The sequence below is a fragment of the Hibiscus syriacus genome, unplaced genomic scaffold (genome assembly GCF_006381635.1).
Source record: "Hibiscus syriacus cultivar Baekdansim isolate YM2019G1 unplaced genomic scaffold, ASM638163v2 tig00111394_pilon, whole genome shotgun sequence".
NCBI classification, from domain to species: Eukaryota; Viridiplantae; Streptophyta; class Magnoliopsida; order Malvales; family Malvaceae; genus Hibiscus; species Hibiscus syriacus.
In genome coordinates this window covers 404,434-431,825 of record NW_024063080.1, presented here as the reverse complement: position 1 = coordinate 431,825, position 27,392 = coordinate 404,434, and the positions used below count along the sequence as shown (strand labels likewise).

The 27,392-nt window shown below is 33.1% G+C and overlaps 3 protein-coding genes and 2 pseudogenes across 3 annotated transcripts; 3 read left to right on the top strand and 2 right to left on the bottom strand.

Moving 5' to 3' along the window:
• Positions 1-1,216: 1,216 nt before the first annotated feature.
• On the bottom strand, positions 1,217-3,893 carry LOC120160983 (annotated as a pseudogene).
• Positions 3,894-5,729: 1,836 nt separating this feature from the next.
• LOC120160984 (phytochrome-interacting ankyrin-repeat protein 2-like) lies at positions 5,730-8,459 on the top strand. The gene is made up of 3 exons (XM_039171296.1): positions 5,730-6,381; positions 7,123-7,294; positions 8,049-8,459. The coding sequence occupies exons 1-3, from the start codon at positions 6,256-6,258 to the stop codon at positions 8,261-8,263; spliced, it is 513 nt and encodes a 170-aa protein (XP_039027227.1). The 5' UTR covers positions 5,730-6,255; the 3' UTR covers positions 8,264-8,459.
• A 2,005-nt stretch (positions 8,460-10,464) lies between these two features.
• On the top strand, positions 10,465-13,946 carry LOC120160937 (annotated as a pseudogene).
• A 1,371-nt stretch (positions 13,947-15,317) lies between these two features.
• Positions 15,318-17,072, top strand: LOC120160887. Its single transcript, XM_039171209.1, has 3 exons — positions 15,318-15,495; positions 16,566-16,772; positions 16,888-17,072. The coding sequence occupies exons 2-3, from the start codon at positions 16,584-16,586 to the stop codon at positions 16,978-16,980; spliced, it is 282 nt and encodes a 93-aa protein (XP_039027140.1). The 5' UTR covers positions 15,318-15,495; positions 16,566-16,583; the 3' UTR covers positions 16,981-17,072.
• A 1,482-nt stretch (positions 17,073-18,554) lies between these two features.
• LOC120160976 (protein NUCLEAR FUSION DEFECTIVE 4-like) lies at positions 18,555-22,966 on the bottom strand. Its single transcript, XM_039171290.1, is given in 4 exon segments — positions 18,555-19,140; positions 19,904-20,790; positions 20,792-20,863; positions 22,521-22,966. Coding segments are annotated over 4 exon segments (1,785 nt in total). The 5' UTR covers positions 22,830-22,966; the 3' UTR covers positions 18,555-18,623.
• Positions 22,967-27,392: the final 4,426 nt, after the last annotated feature.

The following is a 27,392-nucleotide window of genomic DNA, read 5'->3' as shown; positions in this document are numbered from 1 at the left end:
TTGCGCCTGTTAGGGTTTTATTTATCTTTTGAATTACTTCCACAGTTCTGTTCTGCCATATTTATAGGTATGGTTATTTGACTTGTATTTGACAGGTTTTACTTAGGGTAAACCACATCCATGATCAATAATTATTGTTCGATTTTATTTTAACCATTGATCATTTAATTGTGTTAATTAGATCACTTAATTATTCATTTGATAGAAGAGGGAGTTGCTGTTAAAAATAATATAATTATACATTTAGTCCTCAATATTTATACATTCTATTAATTTGATCCCAATGACTACTTATTTTCCTTCAATTTATTTTCTACCTTATTAGGTGGTGACATGTATAATTGGATATTGAATATTATTTGATCTGAAGATTTAGATATCTGAAAATTCATATCACTAAAATTATGATCCATATCCGATCCGAGAAAATCGAATTGAATTTTCAAATCGGATATCCGAATTCGAATAAAAAATTTTGATTTAATAAACATTTCAAATTTAAATTTAATATTTTATAACTTTATACAATATATCCTAGACTTCTTTTATATATTTATCAAAACATACATAAATAATTTTAAAATTAATTGTTTAATGTCTCATTTAAAGACTTGAAAAATAAATAATCTAAAATTTTAAATAATTGAAAAATAAAAATAAAAATCAAGACTGGCTTGATGGCTGGAACGTTGGGGGGCGGGGAGCTGGGGACACGGGGATTGGAGGCTGGGATGCAGAGTGGTTTGAGTAAATTTTTCTAAAGGCCCGTTTTTATTTTTAAATAATCCAAAATTGAAATGTCAATGATCCATATTCCATATGATTATCCATTTTCTCAAATATCCGATCTGAATTATTCTAAATTTAAACAAAATCGGATATCCAAATTTTTAGATAGAATCAATAGATCAAATTGGTCGGATCGAATTTTTTCACACCCCTGTATGCGTATATTTTCCAGACTGACAGCATTATTTTAGTTTAATTAAAAAAATTAAGGATACATGTAGGAGAGGAAGGGAAGTGGTGTTTGTAGACGGCATAGTAGTGAACTCAATACACAGAAAGCAGATACAGAATATCCCTGAAGAAGAGTAAATGAACAAATGTGTCCATTTCATTCATGTTTTCCATATCCAAATCGTCCTAATACGCATTATATTCTCCTGATAACTTTATGCATATGCATGCAGCAAGCAATATGTTCCTATTTGTGTTTTGCAATTCAATACAAAGTTATATTAATAAAAACAATTTGCAAAACATGGGAAAAGTAAGCCCCATTAAAACATTACGTATCTTGCATTACATGCTCCAAGCCAAGCCAACCTAGTAGATTTCATCATCTGGAATATCAGGGGTCAAGAATTTCCTTGGATCTTTACTAATTTCCTCATAGTTTAATCGTGCCTTCACTCTTTCCGAAACTGGTTCCAATGGAATGATGCTATCTATCAATGACTCCATCTATATTCCATACTCAACTGCTTCCATTGGAGACATATACCGATCCCTATCAATATCCTTCAGTACTTGTTCAAATGAACGTCCAGTAAAACTGGAAATTATTCTCGTCACATTGTTCTTGTTATGCATAATTTCCCGTGCTTGGATTTCTACGTCTATAGCTTGTCCACTAGCACCTCCTAGAGGTTGATGAATCATTATTCGTGTGTTTGGCATTGCAAGGCGCTTCCTTTGGTGCCACCACAAGGATAATAGAAGCTGTTGATGCTGCAATGCCAATTGCAACCGTGGAAACATCAGCCCGTACAAGCTGCACTACATCATATATAGCCATTGTAGCACTGACACAAATAGCAGATACAGAAAATCAGTAAAAGGAAAGGATAGACGAGCATGATACAATCAGAAATCAAATAGGAGGATGACAAAATGTTCTAGTTTAAACATAGAAAGAAAGTTTCTAGTATTTGGTAGGCCACCAATGAAGGAAAATAAAAAAGTTCAAAGAAAAAAAAAAAAGGAGAGTATATTACCCCTACTTGGATTGCACAAAGATAAAATCAAAGAAAGGTTGTACAAGCAGTCTTATTTAGTTGAGTGGAAAGGGAAGGAAATGGAAATTTATCAAGTTCACTAGGAAATTATAGCGTGCATATATTTCCCAAAGTGATTATGTAAGTACATTCAAAACATTATGAGGAACCGTTCCCCATGTAAATCTCTGAATTCCTTTCCCAGCGAGCAAAATGTTTCCCTTACAAAAGAGGGTACCCTTCACCTCAAGCCTCAACGGAAACATAATACGCAAAAATAAAAATATGTTTGTTTTCTAGACTAAATTGATTACCCAAACTGACTACAATTGCAACTGCTCTATACTCCTAAAGTTTCAGGAATATGCACACTTCCAACTGACCCTGCAACGACCTAAGAATACCTAAAGATTGCATAAACCAAGGACTAGGACTGTCTTCCCAAGGAAAGGGTAGGTTAGAAGAAGATGAGGAAATGGTTCAACTGTCTCCTTAGAAAACATCTATTGGGGTATAATTTGCCCTTTCTAAAGAATTGGAGAAATAAAGGGTACTATAAGACTTGTGCTTTGTCATTAGAAGAAGCAAAGAATAAACACACACCCAAATGAACAATAAGATTATGAACTATCACACACGCTAATTTAATGATGAAGCAGACCTCTTTATGCTTGAAGAAGTAATAAAAATTTCCATCCACGACTTGATGCTACAAACCAAGAGTTGTAATTTGGCTTGCTGGACTTTTATATCATAGTCTCAGTAGTGATTCAATATCCATTTTAGGCTACTCAAGTTATTTTAGTAATTAGACTTACCAGCTTACCAAGCACTAAGGTAAGGAAGCGGTCTGTAAGTACTGTATAGATGCTACTCTATTAATTGGGGTTAACAAACAAGATAAATCTTCAAATCATTGCTATCAGGCTCCTTCAATAAGAAATATCAGAAAAAAGTTGACAATCCATATCCAAGGAGAATACCACCCCCATCAAGTGAAATTTGCATATCGTTTCAAAGATTCTATACACTGTTGTGATATAGTTGAAGAACAAATAAAAAGGTCATTCTTCAGTTTGGTAAGGGCTTATTAAAATCATGAATTGTCAGCTCAAGAATTTTATAATGAACAAGACCATGGCATTCAAAGAAGAATAAGTTTCATTTATGACCCGCCTCTTCTTATTAAAGAAAATACCCATTGACAAAATCTGATATGTATTTCACAGGCATCTATTCAAATGCTCTTTCTTTCTTCCCAGTCAGAAAAAGGGAATAGAGCAAAAATTGTACCAACAACGCGTTCTTCTCAGTATCTCAAAAGAGAACAATTGAAAAACTGAATAATCGGATACAGGCCTAGGGTTACAGGGCAGAAAAAACAATATATACAAAAGGCGTGAAAAAGGGTATACCTCAAAGAACCACCAGGAGAATTAATGAAGAGTCTGATGTCTTTAGCAGGGTCCTGAGCGTCTAAAAGCAGCATCTGACTTATAATAGCATCGGCCAAAAAATCATCAATGTTGTTACCAAGGAAAACAATTCGCTCCTTCAGCATCAACCCCATAGCGTCAGACTCAGCCCCTCGGATGGCGGTGGCGGGGATCTGCGGAGATGAGAGTATGACGCTGTTAGAGGTGGCTTTTAGCTTGAGAGATGAAGAAACGGGCGAGGGTTTGAGGCTCAAAAAGGAAGCGTTTTGGTTCGGGAAAGTAATACAGGATTTATGTTTATGTTCGAGTTGAAGAGAGGAGAAAGGAGGGTTTAGAGCAGATGAGAGTGATAGTAAATCCATGGCGATTGTTGCGTGAGCGTCGACAGACTCAGTTCCAGTCCCAGATAAGCAACTCCGACTCAAGCCGCCAGCCCCTTCGCCCTTCGATTTTGATATAATATCATTCCAAATTAGCTTACTCTATCCCAGCATGTAATGGGTTAGGGGAGATAGAATAACAAGATGTCTAATATTAGATTCAGAGTAATTTTTGTGAGAGACTTTTAATTATGAATTGTCTATCATGAGATTTGATCTTACGAACACAAAGTTAAGAACCTTATGTTTTACCAATTGAATTAGACGGGTATTTCTATCCTTTCAAATTATTATCCTATATGATTTTTTAGGGTAAAGTATTCATATAATCATTAAACTATAATATCACATCTATTTTGATTATCAAATTAATTTTTCTTTCTAATCGGATCATTCAACTATTTAATTACTATCAAGTCGTCCACCATTAAAAAAATTGGCATAACTGACGTGGCTTTTCCTACTCTCTTTTTCTCGTGTTGGAGATAAATATTGGCGTATCATTTACCACACAAGTAAATAAATTTTTTTGATAAAGCTAAATTTAATAATATGTAAGGTCCTTAAACTTTTTCAAAACAAGTCAATCTGGTCCACGGTCCACGAACTTGAGAAAAAAAGTTAATATGACTATTTGATCAATAATTTTCATTGATTGTTACAAAGTTAAAATGGTAATTCATGATGTTGACATGATGGTCAATAATACTGACATGACGATCTACATTGACTAGTGACGTGACAAATAAGTTAAATTAATTTTTTTATTGAGTTCGAAGGTCGATTTGATTTTCTTGAAAGTTTAAGGTCTAAATTGATTTTTTAAAATAAAAATAATTTAAATTTATAATATAAAATATTAAAAATAAATTTAAAATAAAATGATAAATTGAAAAACAATAAATATTAAAAATATTAAATAAACATATATTATCCTATATTATCCAAATAGTTCTAGTAGCTTTCACATAACCTCCGCATATATAAGGAATAAAATTTTCAAACAACAAAATTTATTAATATAAAATTATTCTGTATAAAAATTGAAATTCTATTTTAAAAATATATAATTCATTTTTCAAAAATTTTTTGTTTCTAATAAACGTGCCCTTAATTAATTTACAATTTTCAAACAAATATTTCATAAACAAACATTTCATTTCCCAAAACAAATTACTGAACATATCAAAATCAAATTTTTATTGATTTGTCAATTAGAATATCAGCATATTCTGCTATATTTTCTTGGGTAAACTATATTGGAATTCACTAAATTATGTTAAATTGTTTTTTAGTTATAATTTTTTAAATATTATAAAATAGCCATTAAAATTTTCAAACGATTATAAAATAATCAATAAATATCAAATTTTGTAATAGTTTGATAAATTTAAATATCATTTTGTAGCATTTGAAAGTTTGATAGTAAAAAAAATCATCTTGACATAGTTTAGTGACCTACAATGCACTTTACCATATTATATAATTCTGTGTTGTGATCGTATATAATGAAATTTATCAAAGGATTAATATACACTTTGGTACATGAATTTGGTTTCAGAATTTAATTTAACATATGAATTTGATTTTGCAGTTTAAATTAGTACTTCAATTTGATTTCTTAATTGAAATTGGTTAAAATTCCTAAATACCAAATTGAATAAAAAAAAGTTAATTTAAAGTAGCAACATGCACCAACAAGCCAAGTTCAGGTATCCAATTGAAACAAAAATAGTTTTGGTACCAAATTGAAATTGGACAAAAAAGAAAAGAAACTATATACCAAATTGAACCTTGGAAGATAAATTAGGAATAAAATATATATTTACCCATTATCAAGAGAACCAAAATTGGCAAATGACATATGATAATGAGTTAGGTTTAGATCAGGGCGTAGCACATCCATTTTACGATACCTCTCCCCTTTCCTGTCTGATTTAGGGTTTCTCCTAAATATCAATACTCCCTTCCCTTAATCGATCGATGATTTCTGCAATTCCTCTGTTTTTTCTGTAAATTTGAAATCAATTTCATCAATTATGTTTGTAGCGTCTTCTCCGGTTACTACTTGCATCCAAAACCTGCGTGTGTTCGGTCCTGGTTTGAATCCCTTTGCTCCTTATTGCATCGCTAATCATTCCCCTGCTTCTCGCTAATTTCTTCCCACCCCTCTCTTTTCCTTCTCTATCATGTAATTCCTCCCCACACTCTCTCCTTCTAGTTATCGTCTTCAGCTTTCGGGGAATTAGTTACTTTTTCAAGAAAAAAAAGAGATCTAACCCTTTGTGAAATTTCATTTTTTCCAACAGTATCAAGTATTTCTTCGCCTAATCAATCAATCGATCTGGTCTGTGATTCTCTTTATTTACTTGGTTTTACAAGAAAAAACATATACATCTGCAACGATATTGGTTGGCTTTTGTTATCGAGTCGAAGAATATGACCCAAGGGCGGTCTTTGCGGAGAAGTTTGTCAAGAAGGCGCTCGTTTAAGTGTGGGGTTGATAGGGATGATAGAGGTTGGACGTTGCTCCACATCGGAGCCCGAAAAGGTGACCTCGATAAGGTATATTTCTTTCTTTGCACCTTATTCTTCTCCTTGACCGTTATACAGCTCTTTTTTTATGCTTTCACGATAATTGTTGCATTGAGATGGATTTATGAGTTATTGAACTTTTATGAGATGGCTTTTTAGTAACAATACTCGAAATCACTTGTCAAACTTTACATAAAAGAAAATTATTTTAGGACTAAGACTTCTATTTATGCCAATAGTAGGGTAGACATTTGTTCTTTGATTTATTGCTCATCATTCTTGCTTTTATAGATATCCCTTTTCCTGGATTTTATATACTGTGATGAATGATTTCCTGTGATTATTTGTTTTCGATTCCCATGGGTGCCTTCCAATTTTCTTTATTATGTGATAAGGGTCCATTCGGGTCAGGTTATTTTGTTAGTAGGGTAGCTGATTTTTTCTTTAGGTCCATGCTCCAATGGAGCCGAACATGTTAATCTTGCATCATCTGGCTCAAACAGAAATTTTTTAATCAAATGATTAAGATTCATAATCACTTTCTTATGTTGCAGCTTGGCTAATAGATTTCCAAAATTTTCTTCATACCATATGGAACCTCTATGTTATAAACACATATATGAACGGTTCCATATGCAAGACCCAATTCCTGTTGAGCTTGTCGTCACTGGTATTTTTTGTATATTATTTTTTCTTCTTGCAAAAGATTCGCTGCAATAATTCCCTTTGTCCATAGAAATGGAATGCCAACTCTAAGGTTCCTTGGAACAGGTCAAACAACTTGTCAATGAAGGGATGGATGTAAATGTGGTTGCATGGGGCCCCAAATCCCAAGGTATCACCCCACTCCATCTTGCGGCTGAGGGTGGCCACCTTGAAGTTATGGGTGAGCTGCTTGAACGCGGTGCTAATATTGATGCAAGAACTAAGGGTGCCTGTGGTTGTAAGTTTCTTGTTCTCATGTTTTCCTATTCTAAGTATAGTGTACTATGTATCAAAAGTAAAAAATTTTGTTGCTGATAACTTGTGACCTGGTAAGTACATTAATTCAAAAACTGCAAGTTAATCTGGGCCATGTTAACCATCTAATTTCCACATTGAAACTTTGCTAATTTGCATATATTTCACAACTTTAATCAGCTGCATTTCTTCTTCAAAGACTTGTCAATTTAAGCTTACATGCTCATCAAACAGACGAACACTATGGGCCAATAGAACTTTATGTTGTAATAATTAGTTGCAGTCCAAATCCAAATCCCCCCTCCCCACTAACCCCTGTGCATACACACAAAAGAAAATCCCAATACCGTGTTATTTTAAGGCAAAATTTTGGACACCACGAGGCCCAAATCAACTCGTTATAAAATGTGATCCATTTTCTGCTAAAAATGCTTGAAGGAATTTCAAACATCTAGAGCACATTAGATTTTTTAATGTTTTTGTTCCTAATTGTCAAATCAATTTGTACATATTGAAGACATGTTAATTCATGATGATGTTTATAGTGTATTTTGGTCTGCATAATTGCAGTGTGCGCAGAGTATTGATGGCTTCAGGGGCAACATGAGATTGTTGAATGAATTTTTCGGACTTAATATTACAAAAATTGTGAAAATAAGGATCAGTGTAAAAGCATGCAACTAGAAGTAAGAAAGGTTACTGATTTGATTACCCATTGCTTTTGTTGGGAATCTCAGGGACACCACTTCATGCAGCGGCTAAAGAAAGAAAGAAAGAAGCAGTGATGTTCCTGGTAGAGAATGGGGCATTTCTGCCAGATGACATTAATGATTGCAGATTTAATCCGCCGCTGCATTACTGCCATGGCCTTGAATGGGCCTATGAGGAGATGAAGCGACTTCAAAGAGATAGCTCTTCGGCCCGGGAGACATCATATAGCTCTGAAAGTTGATGCTCCTATGTTTGGAGTTTTAAGAAGTATTGGCTTATTAATAGATGTTGGATGTGTGTTTGCTATCTGGTTTGGTTTTAAACACTTTCATTTGCATATGAATATGATGGCATGATGCCAACCAATGGACTAGTGCATAAGGTTGATGTTTGAACGTCAAACTTTTACTACTGCAAGAACTTGAGCATCTTGTTTTCCTTCTTTTGTCTATGCTCTAACGTACCTTCAGTTCTGTCGATGCCTAACGGTAATAGGGAAATTCGAAGTTTGGTTTAACTCCAATTAATCTCCTCTCATGAAGAGTGGAAGGGTCATTACTGTCGACTCAAAATTTGAATTTTTCAGCTTGATTAGTAAAATTTTGATTTGAATTTATTTCGAGTTGTAATTTTAAAAACTCAAGTCGAAATTTTTTTAATTTTAAATCGAATTATAAAATATAATTCTAATAACTCAGAATGAGGGAAACTAGCCAGCGGATCAAATGTGCTTGGTAAAATATAGTGTTTTATTAAATTAGTTTAAAAGTAGATGTAAAATACTAATAAAACAAGTTTTCGATATGCATGCTAGTTTCGAAATTAGTGATTGCAAAATATTAGGGAAAATATATAAAAATCCTACATCCAGAGTAAGTGAAACTTGATATGAGCTCCATCTATTTTGATTCGAGGAATTTGACATAAAAAATTTAGCTGACCCTATTTACATGTGTAATGGGATGAGGGGAGGTAGGATAGTAGGTTGTCTCCAACGCCAGGTTGGGAGCAGCTTCCGTGGAAGACCTCCGGCAGTCAAAATTATGAATTGCTCACCGTGGGACTCGATCCCACAACCACAAAGTTAAGAGCTCTGCGCTCTACCAATTGAAGTTTATTTACGAATATAGTTGATAAAATTACGAATCACACATTATTAAAAAAAAGGTACTTTGTACAATTAAGTACAAATTCCATATTTCTCTGATTGAGAATATATAATCTAGAATAATATGAATTGATATGAATTCGATACCACATTCTGATATATTAGGGTGGTTTATCATATAATATATAGTAAATTATCTGTTTAGTCAGTCATTTATTTTTTATTTCTCTTTTGATACCATATTTCTCTTTGTACAATTTTATTGCAGCTGATATTTTCACTGATTTTTATGTGTATCAGAATGCTTCAGAATGTTAGTATTGTTGAACATTGTATAAATATTTCTTCAAATTTTAAGTATTGTTGATTCTTCTTACTTGAAAAGTGATGTTGGCGATTCTATAAATATTTCTTTATTTGCCTTTGGTTCTGATGCCAAACGATAGTTTGACCTCTAAAATAATTGTTCCTTTGTTGGATTATGAATTATGGATGGATTGGAAGGGATTTAACTAGGATTACTGTTTCCATGCGATGGGAATAATTGGTTTCATTTTTGTTCTTTGTTCTTGTATATATATACATAGAAGTGGATTATCCTCAATTTAAAAGCTTTAATCTCGGTTGATCCAACGATCAAAGAAATGTGCGAAACTTAAAAGTTTTACACCGTGTAAGTGGATCCTACCTACATATATAGAGAGAGGGGGGGAGAGAGAGAGATGCTTTAGTTGTATATAAATTGATTATGGTTTGGTGGTATTGGTACATAAATTGTAGAGAAATAGGCTTGTTTAATTTCATCAAGTATCAACCCATAAAGAATAATTTCTGACAGTTGGGCAAGGCCAAGGGGGAAAGTGAACATTGGACCTTCCCTCAATTTGGATGGGTACAACCAGTATAAGATTAAAAGGATCTTTTCCCAATATTTGATCCATCTTGGATGCTCTTGAATTAAATCTACTTATCCTTCATATAAAGAGCTGAAGCAATCTTTCAAAAAAGAAAAAGAGCTGAAGCAAATTATCAACCTTTCACTTGCTTTTCATTGCATAATGCAGTTAATTTTGTGGTACCTTTTTTTCGGCATAAGTGGAGTGGACATATTTCTTACTTTTTCTTGAAAGTCACTAATGTTCTATTTGGTTTTGGTTATATTACTTTGAGAAACTTCTTATTTAAGTTGTATATATTTTTAAGAAATGGCATGGTTGTATTCAACTAGTGTGCATGTAAATATGAAGTACCTTATGGTTTTAAAGGTTCTTTTGATTTCTTATTGAAGAATTTATTTTGGAATTACCTGTATTCTTTATTTTATAATTCTGTAATCTGCTGTCTTTTGCAGATACTTGCAGGGTTATTACTTAAGTGGGTTAATTCCAAATGAATTGGGAAACCTTTCTTCACTTCGGAATCTGTAAGTTGTTTCTCTTGCTAATAAAAGTGGCCAGAGTGATAAAGAGACTAAGCATTTGGATTACTTAATGATGCTTACTTGAGATTTGAATTTTCAGGGATATCTCTAGCAATTCTCTCAGTGGATCTATCCCTCCCTCAATTGGAAGGCTAGATAAGCTCATTACATTGTTAGTTTTTAAATGGAGGCTTTCTACTGAGTTGTTACTTTTAAGAATTTATCAAATAAAAACTCATCTTTGATGATTGTATTGAATTTTCTGAAGCAATGTGTCAAACAATTTTCTGGTCGGGCCTATACCATTGCAAGGTTTCTTCGGCAACTTTATGGCTAGTTCGTAAGTACAAGCTATTTTGGTATACCATGTTCAATAGATCTTTGGTTATTTATATGCTACATCTTCAGAATTATCATGATGGAGGGTTCGAGGATCTGTTACTCTTGTACTCAATTCCTTTATTTGGCACTTTTAATATCTTCATCTTCCGCTGGCTACTTCATCTTGAAAAGTTAAAGAAGATTGCTATACTGTTATCATGCTAAATTAACTGTTTAACTCTCTTTTTTGTAGTTTTGTTGGAAATCGTGATTTATGTGGAAAATAAATCAATGTGGTATGCAAAGATGACAGTGGAGGAGCTACAACATATTCTGGATCACCTACATCTGGTAAGCTGCACGGGCCAGAAATCTACAACTCTGACTGTTTGGTGCACATTTCAGTTTTAATTATGAATGTAAAAAGATCAATTTGTAACGAGTCTGTTACCTTTATTCTTGGATTTATTATATTTTTGGGAGGCAACTAACTCTGGTTTGTATTTCACCTTTTTCTTTTGGATATCTCAAAATCAAGTTGCAAAAAGGAAATACTCTGGAAAACTTCTCATTAGTGCATCAGCAACTGTAGGTGCACTGCTTTTGGTGGCACTTATGTTTTTGGGGTTGTTTCCTATACAAGAAGCTCGGTAAAAATGAGAGCAGAACTCTTGACATGGATGTTAGTGGAGGTTTGCTTCCAACTGATCTTCAAATTTGGAAAATCCAGCTGTTTCCTATTTTCATCTTTACCGTCTAAGATTCAAAGTCTTTTTAATGTGGTTTTGTTGCCATTGTTATGTTTCATGGAGACTTGCCATACTCTTCGAAAGACATCATTAAGAAATTGGAAACTTTTGAGCGAGGAAGATATTATAGGTATTGGGGGTTTGGCACAGTGTACAAGCTTGCAATGGATGATGGCAACAAAACGAATTGTGAAGATGAATGAGGGATTTGATCGGTTTTTTGAAAGAGAACTTGAAATTCTTGGAAGCATAAAACACCGGTACCTTGTAAATTTGCGAGGATATTGTAATTCTCCTACATCAAGGCTGTTACTCTATGATTACCTTGCTGGTGGTAGTCTTGATGAAGCACTTCATGGTGAGGCTCCCTTAACCATTTTTATTTGAAAGCAATAGTCTTGCATAAACTTGATATTTTTGTGGATTATACATATACATGTATGTATATGCATATGTATCACGTCTTAATTTGCTTATGCAAGCAACTTGTTTGCACCTTGCGCCTCACGCAGTATGTGTTTTAGTGCCTATAGTGCCCCTTGGACTCTAAACAACATTAAGTTTGAACGTAAATACTTCTTCTTTTTAACCATTAGTTAGGATTTCCTTCATTATCTTGGGTCCATTTCTATTCATTTAATTTGTTGAATGGATTGATTTCTTTATTTGGGAAGGTAACACTGTTTTATGATTCGTTTAACAGAAAGGTCTGAGCAGTTAGACTGGGAGGCACGTTTGAACATTATTATGGGAGCAGCAAAAGGCATGGCCTATCTACACCATGATTGTTCTTCAAGGATCATACATCGCAACATCAAGTCCAGCAACATTCTACTTGATAGCAACTTGGATGCTCGGGTATCAGACTTTGGACTTGCCAAGCTGTTAGAGGATGAAGAATCTCATATTACAGCCATTGTTGCAGTAACTTTTGGTTATTTGGCTCCAGGTTTGTAGTTGCAATATCGGCTTACTGTCTATGATTGTGGAGTCTGTTGCTTTGAAAAAGACTAAATATTTGGCAGAAGACAGAGAACTGATCCCATAGGAAAAATTCCTATTTTGTGTTGCTTTTGATGGCTTATTTGATACGTAACAACCATGTTTCATGGTGCTTTTTATTAATATTTTATTTGGATCCTGCATACTATTGAAGTTAATATTGAGCTGAACTTTTATGCACGCCTCTTGTTATTAATATTTTATTGGACCAAAATATGCAAAGTATTTAGAACTTATTTTTTTCATCAACTTTTTTACCTTTTGTAGATAAAAAAAATAAAAAAATGATCCAAAAAAGTTTGATGCTCTAGGACCTTGATGTTCACATTTCCTAACATTGCATAAACAGATTATGACGTTTAAATTCGTGTCTTGCTGTCTCAAGAAAATAAATACTGCAGTCTTAGCTTATAATGTAACCAAAGGAAAGATTCCAGGCAAGCAAATTTGGACAAGTATTTATTTATTTAATTTCTGCAAAGATGCAATTAGGTTCTTGTTAAGTGGTTGAGTCATTGTTATGTAATGCAAGGTTTCTAGATTCAGTTTATCTGAAATCTGTTTACGCTTCCTTCAACAGAGTATATGACAAGTGGGAGAGCAACTGAAAAGATGGATGTCTATAGTTTTGGGGTCTTGGCGCTTGAAGTCACAAGTGGCAAGAGACCTACTGATGCATCCTTCATTGAGAAGGGTCTCAACATCGTTGGCTGGGTATGTTTCCTCTTTGTTGACATTTTGTCAAATTGGCTTAATCTCTCCTTCATTAATGTTCTGTTTAAGCCATTAAATCACATGCTGGAGAAGTCTTAAGCATTTGACAGTATATATGTGTGTGTGTGTTTACATATATTTACGTGGGTGTGATGATCTGACCGGCATGTCCTATTTTTTGCAGTTAAATTTCCTAGTTACGGAGAATAGGGAACAAGAGATCGTAGATCCAAATTGTGAGGGGGTGCAGGCAGAAAGCCTTGATGCTTTACTCTCAGTAGCCATCCAGTGTGTGCGTTCAAACCCAGAGGATCGGCCCACCACGCACAGGGTGGTGTAGTTGGTTGAATCAGAGGTTATGACCCCATGACCTAGTGACTTTTATGATTCCAACTCTGATTGAAAGAGAAGATGAGTGTGTATGGTTTCATGTTCTCCTGTTGTCTCGGGAAGTAAACGAGGGGGAGATGTTGAATCTGCAACAATCTCACTCGTGTCGTTAAATTCTTTTATGCAGATGGAAGGTATGGTGTGTATTTGCATTGCATTTTACCCATATTCCATTTGAATCTCAATTTGAGTTGTTGAATAGAATTTGGCAGATGTCATGGGTGAACTTCCCCTTGCCTGCAATTTGCAGTGTGCAAATGCAATGGAATCCGATCCTCGCCTTCTCACCTTGCTGTACGAGTCGGTCGATCATTTAAGTGTTTGTTTTTGTATTATCCCCTTGGGATCTGTTTTCCGTGAAATAAACAAACCCTTGAGTCTTTAAATTTTACATCCCCCTCCCCTGCGCCATATTGAAGTGTATGAATTGACGACGATTATGTAAATTGACAATATTTTGCCTTTTTTTTGGTCTCTCCACTGTGCTTACATTTGACATACAGGACCGTAGTAAGCCATTTGGATTTGTTGTACAACTAAACAGCGGATATTAGAGAAATTGAATTCGGCAAGTGACAATAACTATATTGCCACAAAAAGTGAATCTTACCTCAATATCAGCTTCCTCAAAGTTCTAAATATTGGTAAGGATAGGGTGTTTATCTAGCGAGTCGATCACGAGTTGAGTATTGCTTGACTTGACTTAAAAATTGTTCAGTTCGTGCTCGATTCGATATTTGATAAATTTGATAAAATATTGTTCGACTCGTGCTCATTAAAAACTGGTTGTTGGACTTGATTCATTGCTCGTTAAGCTAATTAAAATTTTTATCTTATTTTTTCTAATATATATATATATATATATAATCTAATAATAATATATAGAGTTTAATATAAATTAATAATTTAACAAAAAATATCAAAATATTGTATGAAGTAGTTTTAAAGTTTAAACTTTAAAATAATAATATATAAATTCACTAAACTAATATATTAGGATTAAAGTAATAATATACAAATACACTAAACTAATTACATCTATTCTTGAAAAAAAAGTCCAATACTTAATCAATCTTGAAAATAATACAATCAACATCCTAAATAATTATAAAATATTTACGAACTGTTTGTGAATTTATTGAGTAGAGTTATATCTTATTTCATTTAACTCGTTAAAATTTCGAGTTGAATTAATTTAAATAAAACGTTAATCGAATTTTGAATAATTCGAGCTCAAGCTGCTCGCGAGAGGAGTCCTAGCTGTTTGTTTCAACTTCAAGTATCGAGGCAGTTGGAATTACCCGCAAAGAGACAAACCTAAGTATATATTTTCTGTTTATTTTTTGGGTTAATGGTATGAATGCCTTGTCTATTTTATTATTATTTTCAATAGAATACATGTATTTTTTTAATTATATAATATGTCTCATGTATTTTGATCCTGTCTTTTAAAATATTTTTTTATAAATAATGTCGTTAACGATCCATTAAAATCCAAAAATATTAGCACGCCCACAAAAAAAAGGGGATAAAAGGTACTAGAAATTAGTAGAATTTGCACCAAAATCATCTATACCAACTCAGTACCACTTCCAACTCCAAAGCTGCTTCCCAAAGCAAACGCAAAAGTGCTACAAGCCCTTGAAAGTTGGACTCAAACAAGCATCTTAACTGCATCGTCTTCTGCACCCTGCTGTTGTATCTCTCTCTCTCTTTTCCAGTGGCAGACCCAAGCCCTCTCTTGCCGATAAAGCATATTATTCAATCAGGTAATTTTCAAAGCCCTAAGCTTAATTTGAAGTTCGACTCTCCATCACTACGTTATATTTTTTTTATTTTTTATTTTTGTTTCCGATCCTACTCTCATCTCAATTTGTCTCATCTAATTTCCTAAAGCCTAAAACAGAAATTGAAAAACCCTAACCTAAATTATCCCTCTCTCGTGCTCGCCGATCACCCACCCTCTCAGCCTCGCAATAACCGTCGATTCGCCTCAGCTACTGATGATATGGTTGAAGTGATTCTGTTGTTGATTATCTCACTTCTCAGGGATTAATTTGTAGCATTTTGAAAGATTCTTTAATGGATACCAATGGGTTTCAGTTCTTATTTATAAATCATCATAAAAAATATTTTAACATTATAAAATCAGTCCTTTTGAAGGTATTTTAGTAAGGTTTCAACTAATTAACCATCCCTGTCATGCTTTTTTTTTTACTCCCTTGTTTCTGTTAAAGTGTTCTTCAAGGGGAAGCTGCAGAAGTATGATAGGTCAGTATAAACTGCATTATATCCTTCACGCAGCCTAGGCATTCAGTGTTTCATTGATTTCATTATTCAGGAAATTGGTGTAAATTTAGGGGGTTGCATTAGAGGTAGGTCTGACCATAAACTTCAGCAAGAAAAAGATCAGGGTCTGACTGTAAACGTAATTGGTTTTGATAAATTTCATTTTTTTTTGTCGGTTTTAAATTATTTTTTGGTGGGTTTATTAGTAACTCGGTTTCCTGGGTTTACGAACAGAGCTGACCGAATTTAAGGTCGGTCGGCCTAATCGGTTTGGTTTCTCCAAATGACTTGGTCGGTTTCATCGGTTTTTGGGTTAATGGAGCTGAACTGACCGTCTGGCCAACTTCACACCCCTATTCAGCGGTGGCGGATGTCACCACTACACTACTATTTGGAACCCTGTAAATAAGTGTTTATGATTTAATTATTAGATAGTTGATTCTTTTATTTTCTTCTTCTAGAAATCTAATTACTTGGCATGATTTGAATGTAAGTACACAACATAACTGTTTCCATATTGTTATTTATTATTATCATGTTCGTTATGAAGTTCTAAACTAAGCAAAGAATGGAAACACAAAAGAGTCAATCTGAGAAACAAGCACCACCTGCTGCTACTGCCCAAGTGATGACTTCATGTAGGAAGAAGAAGAATGAAGAGGCCACCTTCCTTGAAGACTTGAAGGATCACATTGATGAGTTTGTTAATGCATCGATGGATGAGCACAAAACTTGCTTTAAGAAGACCATCCAGAAGGTTCTTTGCTTGATCTTTCACACTATTGTTTCATTGCCCTATGTAAGCTTTCTTATTATGTACACTGTTTATATTGTGTCTTACTAAAAAATAAATAAATTGGGGTCCTTCTCAGATGTTTGGAATGTCGAAAGTTGTAGCAGAAAGGAGTGCTGCATCTAAGGAAGTTGAAAGTGTTCTGCCCCTTCGAACAACGGTATCAAAATAGAGTATCTTCTTACCTTTTTAATAGCGTGACATTTATATATAGAACCACATATTTGCAAGGTGGCAATAAATTATCAAGGACTGTTTATCATTGAGGTGTCAAAATAGAGCATCATCTTGCCTCTTCATACTTGTTTATAAATTGACTTAATTAACAAATTGATACTTAAATTATATCCTTATTCATCACTAATTGACTCATTTTGCTTCTTCCCATTAGGGGTTTCACTACAAATCATGACACAATTAATCGAAACAAGTTCTGAGTGTCATATTCCATGTGTCTTATTATCGGAAAACTGATAGTTAAGTCATATAAAAGTCTCATCGTGTGCCTCTAAATAGTAAATATGATTGAAGAATGCATTATCTTGTTAAAATGTTTTACTTGATTCCCAGTCATCAGTTTGAAGAGAGAATACAATCAGCATTGTTGGTGGTGAAAGCTAGACCCTTTCCTTGTTTCTTTGTAACCTTCAAACCAAAGCAGCAGCACCAGCTAGTTTTTGTGCTTGCAAAATAACAATCAGCCATGGCGTTGGCCTTTTCTCTTCATAAACATTTAGGGTCCAATTGGTTCTAAAAATAGTTTATATTTTTTGTTCTGTTTTTATTTTCAAAAAATAGTTTTTGTTTTAAATTTTTTGAAAATTGGAAAACATATTTGGTTATGAAAACTTGAGTTTAAAAATAAAAAGAGTGAAAATATATTTGATTTCTATTTTTTTTAAAATAGAGATAAACAAATAATTATTAAATAATTAAATTAAAATATAATTATGAAAACTTGAATTAAATTTTTTGTTATAAGTAAGAGCACATAAAAGTGTCATTAAAATAAAAAATATGTTTAGTGATATTTAAGGCCATCAAGCTTTTGGGGTAAAAAACTAATGTAGCCCCTTTATTTTTTTACGCTCAATGAAAAGAAAATCAATCTAACATTTTGACCAACGAAAACAAATGTTGGTTATCACAACAAATATATGATAGTTCACAATGTTTACATGACAATCTAGAATGTTGATGTGACAGTTTACAATGTTGTTGTGATAGTATACGATGGACAATGATGATATAAATGTACATAATTGAATTTTTAACCAAGTTCGAGGTCCTAATTGATTTTTAAAAAAGTTTGAAGACTTGTTTTTTTTAAAAAAATATATATTTAAATTTTAAGTAAGATATATAAATAATTATTAAGATATCCAATACACTAAAAATAAAAATACTACAAAATTAAATTATTAGAAAATTCAAATTAAAGATTCTTTTTTTAAGTCTGAGGATTTCATATATCATTAAGCTAAAAATTGTTGCTAGAAGGATTTAAATCTATATAGGTTAAGTTAGAAATATAAATATTGTGTTTTTCTATTTCTCAAATTTCTAACATAATTTTAATAAAATAATGAAATCATGTTTTTATATTTTTATATATTGATTTATTTTTATTTTTATTTTCATTTTCTAAAAATAATTTTTTTATTTATTTTATAGCTAAACACGATCTTCATTATATAAACGTAAAATGATATACGAGAAAATAGTGTTAATATGATTTCTAAAAAATAAAATAAAATTAAAATTCATATATGACTGTGTACATTAACATAAGTCACGAGTCTAATTTATTTGTTATCAGTTCAACTGCTCTATTATGCTACGTGATAACAAGTCTTTCTCGGGCCCTACTAATCCACGATTCCGTTCAAAAGCGTCGTAAGCATGCTTGGTTCTCAGGAATAAGAGCAGACTAGAAACTAAGCCAAGCAGCGATAAGCAACCCCACAACACAAACGTTAAGAAATAACAATCCCTCCCCATGCATACCACTGAATCTGTTGAAAACATTAGTTTCAGCCCTACCCCAGCGTTGCCATCGTATATTATTGCAGCGAGCACGCCGTAAACCAGTGACCCTATCGGGATATTGGTTATCAATATGTTGTGATTCACACCCACGCTATTCGGTCCAAACAGCTCCGACGTAACAGAAACCGCGGCAGCAAATATGAACCCTGAACTCAACCCGATTAATGCCGTTCCTATACGTAATGCCACTGTTGAATCGTCAAATGCAGCCAGCAGGAAGAATGCTACTGGAGTTGGTAGCAAGGCAATGGTTAGCCACCCAGTTCTTGCAAAGTAAAATTTCCTGCAAGGATAGATGTGTTTAGCTAGGTAGCCATTAATCACAAAAAAATAGACACGATATACATGTTAATAGTTGCTGGTTGGACTATAGAATTTGGGTTGAGCATGTTGAACATCGTCATTCGGAATATTTGCAAGAAGACGATCAAGGTCAAATATGCTCGACTCAAATTCTGTCTCACGAGACACAACTTATTGTACCAAAAAATGCATCAATAATAGTAATTATAATTTAAAATCTAGTGAAAAGTACACAAATGTTCCCTAATTATAAGGTGTTATTTTGTTGAGTCTCTCAACTATTAGAAGTTCTAAAATGGTCATCGACATAAGGCGTTGCTTTGTTGAGTCCATCAATTATTAAAATTTATAAAATGATCACCTGACTATTCATATGTTCCAAACTCGTCTTTTTTCATTAAAAAAATGATGACAATATGAACTAAACGTAAACTGTTAACTGAGATACAATAGTCATTTGAGATTTTAAGATCATATTTTATCATATCACAGTTAGCAGGTTAACATCCGGCTTATACTGCTGTCAATTTTTTAACAAAAAACGACAAGTTTGAAATATATGAATAGTCAGGTGATCATTTTATAACTTTTAATAGTCGGGAGACTCAACAAAGCATTGTTCTATAGTCAATGGACCATCTTGAAACTTTTAATAGTTGAAAGTCTCAACAAAGTAACTTTCTATAATTAGGGATCATTTGTGTACGTTATCCTAAAAATCGAGTACTCGAACTAGTGCTTACGCGCGGACGTAGTCAGGTGCAGCTGAAAGCAAGCGGCCAAAGAAGGAGAATGATGAATAAAGAGTGAGAAGTAAGGTAGTAGTGGAAGTGTGTCCGAGTGATTGTGCAATTTGGCCTAGATTGTTGCTGTACACAAGCCCGATTGTTCCCCCGCAGAAATATGCCATGTAGTAGAGCCAAAAATCCAATCTCCCAACAAGTACTTGAGCCAGGTGCTCTTCCCCTAGCATTACAAGTTGATCTTTTTCCATCATTTTCTCACAACATCTCGTGTTGTCTTGTTCAATGCTCAGTTTTAGGCTGCTCAATTTGTATTCGTATGCCTCGTCCTCATTCAAAGATCCAATCAGTGACAGTGACCCATTCAGATTGTTTAAACTACCCTCACGGCTTAGCAGTCGTTTATGAAGTTCGAGATCATCATCGTCCACAAGAATGAAGCTCGATCCGCTTATGTGGAAGCTAGAGTGAACAGTGTGATGGAACCAACTTCGAGCGTAGACAACACCAGGAACACATAATGGAAAAATCAGCAGAAAAATAGCTCCCCCAAGGAGCAGATGAGCTGTTGTACTTGTACCTGATGTGTTTGAACCGAAAATGAGGAGATAAACACCAGTTAAAACGGCCAGCATGTTCAGTAGTAGAAACATGATGGAGTCACTGCGGACTGCCTCAGGAGGAAGAGGATCCACCGAGGGTTGACGAAGGATAGGGACGAGTGCTGCAATCGAAACTATAAGGGGAACAAGGGAATTCAGGAGAAGATATAGCGAACTGGATGATGCATTAAATGCACCACCGGCAAGGGCGTACAAGGCTGCACTTACACCATTGTAGCTTACTGTGAGGGATAACGCAAGTGCTCGGTTAGCCGGGAAGTTTTTTTATGCAAAGAACAAAGCAAACTGTGTTGAACCAGCATATGCTACATCCTGCTAACAAACACAGAAAGAAAACCTGCCACATACATAAAAACAAAACGATCCAAGTCAATAATTCATACAATACTTGTATACACACACATGTATAGCTATCAGCCAAGGCTACATAATAGATAAAATTGACATCAAGCTTTTATGAAATATTACAAAGTTGATTTTAGATGCTAATTTCCGGTTCACGAAATCCTGTCTTTGCCAGTTGCCAAGAGAATGCAATGTCCTTTGGTTCAATGGGTGAAAGCTTTATTTTGTTTTTTGTTCATAGAATGGTTTTAATTTTTCTTAATAGTCTAGGATGATTATAAGCTAGTATTTGTTCATAATTTTTTTAACCATTGACAACACACACCCTACATCACAGCTGGTCGAACCTGAGACTTCAAGGAAGAACAACACTCCCTTTAACAACCGAAACCAAACACATTAATCTAACTTTTTACATGCATCTCCGTATAATAACTCTAATATGCTATATAAATGAGATTCAATATCGATGAAGGTACTAATTGGTGCTAGACTCAAATCAAACAAGAAAGCGAAAGAGGTAGGTTCATGGGGCTTTTAATGTCGTTGATATGTATGGTAATTCAAATATATATTTGTGAATATTTGATTTGTTTTTTACCTATTCAGATGTTAAAATTATTATATATTATAGATTCAGAGTTAATATAAATATATAATCTCAAATATTTATTATCTGAATCTATATTAATTTTATAAAAATATTATAAATTCAAATATTTGATCTGTTGAGCAGGTTCCTAGAAGAATACCCTGGAAAATGGCCTGAACAGTTGAGTTATGGTTCAAGCCCAGTCACCAAGTGATGAACTGTTCAAACAATTACTCAGGTCCAACCTGCGGTTTCCTCAGCAGAAACAGACAGAAAACTTGAATTATTCAAAAAAATCTTTTCCACAATGTTGATTAACAATAGTTGGAAGGTTTAGCTTTTTTTAGGGGAGGGGGCGGGGTTGTGGCCAGAAAGTGGAAAGTATGCTTTAATTGTTACATTGGGCAGCAGAAAGTCATTGCATGTGGACACCAGAAATTTCTTCCGATAGAAAATTTACAAAAGTTATTTTTCTAATTAACTACTTATGTCTAATATAGTGATTGTTAAAATTCAAACAATGACCTTGTTTAATTAATTTAGCCTCTTATCCTATTAGACCTATTATAGTATTTATTTATAGACTTCTAATCTTTTGACTATAAAAGCTCATATCACTGGTATATGTGGTGCTCAACTTAAGACTCAAGAAATAATAATAAATCTTTTTAATCACTAAAATCTTTTATTCATGTTAGTTGTGTTAGAATTAAGTTAAAACAAAAAGGGACATATTGCTAACATTTTGAACTGGAACACTGTGAACCACACCAAAACAATAGAAGAGCAAAGCAACCATCAATGATCAGACACGTTGCACAGAAGAGTAGGACAATTTAACTAATACAGAAAAACCCAGAAAGAGGTGAAATGCAAACGGCATCAAACCCAAAAGTAGAAGGTGAAATAGAACAGTATTACGTCATTACTTTTTTCCTAGTTAGCTTACTTATTTCTGAAGATGGTAGAAGCTAGAAAGCAAACAAATTAGGTTCTGCAAAAACAAACCCCATGAATCTGAAATTGAATTCAATGGAAAGAATGGGAGCGGGCGTACCAGTATATAAGGCAATGAGATGAGATTAGAAACGACGAGCCATTGGATTCCATAACCAACAAGTCCCATGAAAGCAGCCATGAAGAGCACCGTCCACAAAGGGAAATACATGAGAGCCAACCCAGAAGACCAGCCGAAAATCTTCCCCATATCCGACGCCACCGCCAGATAATTCAACTGCACCTGCGATATGCCCAATACTCTCTTCATCTCCGACGAATACGCAGAGAAATCGAAATTCGTCCCCGTGAATGCTTGAATCCAAATAACTGCCACCAGAATCATCCATTTCCTCGACTGTCCGGCCATGATAAGCAACTCTGTAAACTATTGTTTATTAAGAAGGAAAAGATTTTGGTTGGAAATCAAAATTCTGGACCCAACGGCTTCAGCGACCAATCACTTGTTTATAAGGCTGGCAAAGAAAGAGAGAATTTTTATTATTTTTTTGGAACAACAATTTCATGTTGTTATCTGGGCCTCATCTGAAATTTGATTAGGTAGTCCCTCCCTCCCGTCCCCATGGAATTATTTACCGCATACGAGGTGATGATAGATGTGTTTGTGGCAGGAAACTAGCAAGATACCATGTGATGCCATCGCAAGGTCCAGACCCGATAAGGCCGCCCCGCCCCAACTCACAAGAACCAAAACAAATCAATATAACTCAAATACCACATGACATCTATGGCGACAAAAATTTAGGTGTTACACAAAAAAATTCTTATTAATTTTTTAGGGATTATACAATATTAAAGGTGACACTTGTATTAATTTAAAAAAATTAGAAAAAATTAACACTAAGTAAACAATTTTGTTGTATAAAATTTTTTTTTCTATAAGAATTTATCTGAAATATAGGGATTCTACCTAAAAATTACAATATATATATATAAAAATACTAAAATAATATCATTTGATCAATGTTCCTCATAATTTGAGGGGTTGCCCTGGGTCCGCCTCTGTATGGCGTATTAGGGTTCAAAATAAATATCATTTGGGGATAATAATCAATCATTTATTTTGTTAATAAAACAAAATTCATAATAACATAAAATAATATATTTAAAATGTTAAAGAAATTTTAATAGTCATCCATTAGTCATATAGTCGTTGTATTGTTTAGACTATTATTAAAATTTAAAATTTTAAAATATATACAAACTAAAATTGATCAAATTATAGTATAATGAATGAAACCACAATTTGCACATAATATAGAGACTAACGATAAATTTTTTTCTTTTGACAAATTAGTTTATGGTAACTACAATTTTAATTATTATTGGTGTCAACATTTATCATAATAAAAAGTAAAATTTTAAGTGACAAGCAACTTTATTATCACAACAAATATTAAATAATAGTGATCACTTTATTTTTCATCATTATTATATCATTTCCAGTTAAAAAAATAATTGATGTCAATTTGTATATTCTAACAGTGACAAATTTTTTGTGATAGTGAAATTTTATATAGTTATAGTGAGAACTTAATTGTGAGAAAAAATTAATCATCATTATTATTAGTAAAATAGTTTTGTACAAAATTTATGTCACAAAAACCTAATATTTGTGATAAAATTATGTATAGTCACTAAAAATTTTATTCCTATAGTGAGGTTCCTTTGCTTTTTACGTATGGTAAGTTTTTATTGCAGGTCCTTGTACTATATGCATAAGATCATTCCTTACTACGTGGTGGTGTAAGGTTATGAGAAACCTACACATTTCTATCTGTTGGATGGGAGTAGTTGTCATGTTTTTACAACCTATATTTTTAATGATTTTTAGTGATATTTTTTAATCTTGATGTGTTTTATTACATTTCAAGGAGCACACTAAATTTTTTTAGCTCGACTCATAATTTTTTTCCTTTTAAAATATTATTAGATAGTAGACTTTTGGACCAAACAATCGCTTTTTGCTTTTGTACTTTATTGTAATTCTTCTATATGACATTTTTGTTATATTTTGGGTGATATAAATTTTCACTACTGATTATGTATATTTGTATTACTGATATTTTATATGTGCGATGTATATATAGTCTCTTGTACCCATATACATATATGCATACAGTTTATGGACTCTACTCAATGGATTTTACATTCTATGTTATGTAGTCATTTAATAAATATTTTCAGTTTAATTATATATATTATGTTTAAACCTTCAAAGATTCTTTTGGATAGAGTATATGACCAATGAGATCCGACCATAATATTTGAATCGGATTTAGGAGGTTACACTTAATAATATTAAAGCTTTTATTAAACATTTCATAAATATTATATTTATTTTTAAAAAGATTTCTTACATTGAAATATTTCATGGATAACCCAAAAATTTAACAAATACCTTGTCATTTTATTTTACGAGTTTTAAATGAATTTGAGACTCTGATGCCAATTCTAACTTTAGGTTTAATCCTTTTGTGAAGAGCATTATAAATCTATCAAATGAGTGCTAGTCAAGGTCGTAGACTATTCATGGTCGTGATCGAGCAACTCAACCTTTTGATTCTTTGGATGATCTTTTGCTAGCTCATGATCCTCTCGCACCTCGAGCAGACCCTCCTGCTCTACGAGTGGATCCTTTTGTTTCTCGAGATAATCTAGTTACATCAGATACAAACATGCCTGCTGTTGAGGATGAAGATGCAAAGATAATTGATGATGCCATTAAAAGATATTTTTTTTGCATGTTACAGAGAGCGGCTAGAGTTTTTAGTGGTATGCTTGATGTTACTATATCTAAGACCCTTGTGGATTCTAGGATAGTGACTTTTGAAGGTATCAATATAGGACCTCCGACCGATGTTAAATATTGGTTAGAAGATATCAAGAGGATTGTGAATGAGAATGACCTTCGACTTGAACAAGGACTAAAGTTAGTAATCTCAATGTTGAAGAATGAAGGACATAGATGATGGAAATCAATCTTATACTTTTTTAAGACCGTTGGATGAAGGAAATCAAAAGGTAGGAAATGAGAAAATATTCACTAATAAAAAAAATAAGGATTTAATCTTAGCTTTTGATTTCCCTCATCTAACGGTCCTAAAAAGTGTAAAACTAAGAGTTTTACACTAAGTTTAAGTGAATCATAACCATACATGTGTGTGTGGATTGATGCACGATTTCATGCTAGGGGGCGAACTTCTAAAATTTTAGAAGGGACAAATTTATAAAATTCAAAGGAAAACGAAAATAGATTTTAATAAAAAATACATTAAAAATATTAAAAAATCAAGGGATAATTGCCTCACCCACCCGTATCAACCCCGGAATATTTATATGTTATGTCTATAAAATCCAAGCTCATCATTTGACGTATGTAATTATTATAGTTATTGTCATTATTCGTCATCACGTGGAAAAACAAAATATTATTGAAAAATCCAAACACTAAATTGGGCATTAGTGATGAAAATTTGTTTGTATTAGCAAATGAGCACCCACCAAATCATAGAATTTGGCAGGGTAAAAATTCCATGTGGTAACAATGCTAATGGAGACGAGCATATCGCCGGCAGGCTTAAAAATCCATGTGCTAAATGATGCTGATGGACACAGGCGTATCGCCGACCGTGGTTTTTGCAACTCAGATAGAAACAAGGTGCTCATGGTTTTGGTATCCATGATCTCAATGTATTACTATTATTATTATCATTAATCTCGGATAAGTATAAGGTAGTATATGTTCAAAGTTAATTCTTAATTATTTAACATTAAACGCTTACATCTCTAGCATTCATAGTACTCGAACTTAAAACCTCTAAAAATATCAACAATTCATTTATCACTGAGATCGTTTAGTTCGTGCCACGATCTCTAATGTTCAATAGTGTTGAGAAGTTCAGTTTTATTCACAAATCAAAGGACAAAGAGCAGGGGTGGTAATTTAAATTTAAAAATTTGAATATTTATAGAAATTTGAATTATATATTTTTAGATTCGGTTGATATTTATACTTCGGCGTTAAAATTATTAACTTTTATAAATTTAGACGAATGTGAATAGCCTTTAAAAATTTATTATTTCAATTTAGGGTAATGTACACAATTAATCCCTCAACTATAGGATATTATTTTATTGGTCTCTTGATTTTTCAAAGTTATAAACTGATCCTTTGACTATAGGGCATCGCTTTATTGAATCTCCCGACTATTAAAAATTAAAAAACGGTCACCTGACTATTTATATGTTCAAAACTCGTCCTTTTTCATTTAAAAAAATGGCGACAATATGAGCTGGACGTTAACATGTTGACTGAGATATGTTGAAATCTAATTCTAGAATCTCAAAACGACTACCATATCTCAGTTTGTATGTTAACGTACAGCTCAGAATACTATCATTTTTTTACCGAAAAATGATGAGTTTGAAACATATGATAGTTGGTGGCAATTCGTAACTTTTAATAGTTGATGGACTCAACAAAATAATAGCATATAGTCAGATGATTATTTTGTAACTTTTAATAGTCGCGAGACTCAACAAAACAACACTCTATAATTAAGAGATCATTTATATACTTTTAACTTTCGATTTATATACTTACGTAGATGCAGATTATGTATTTAAATATTAATATTTGACTTTAAATTACAAAATTAAAAATATATTTTTTGCTCATGATATTTAAATCTTAATTTTTTAAATTTTAATAAACTCATATACATGGTATATGACTTAAAATTTTGAATTTAATTTTTTATAAGTTCAACTATTCAACCAATGATACTATTTAATTCAAATTGAAATATTATATTTATTAATTTATAAATAATATAAGATTTTGATATCCGAGCTACTATCATTTTTAAGAAAGATTATGTGACGGCCCATTGGAGTTGGGTGGTGTGAT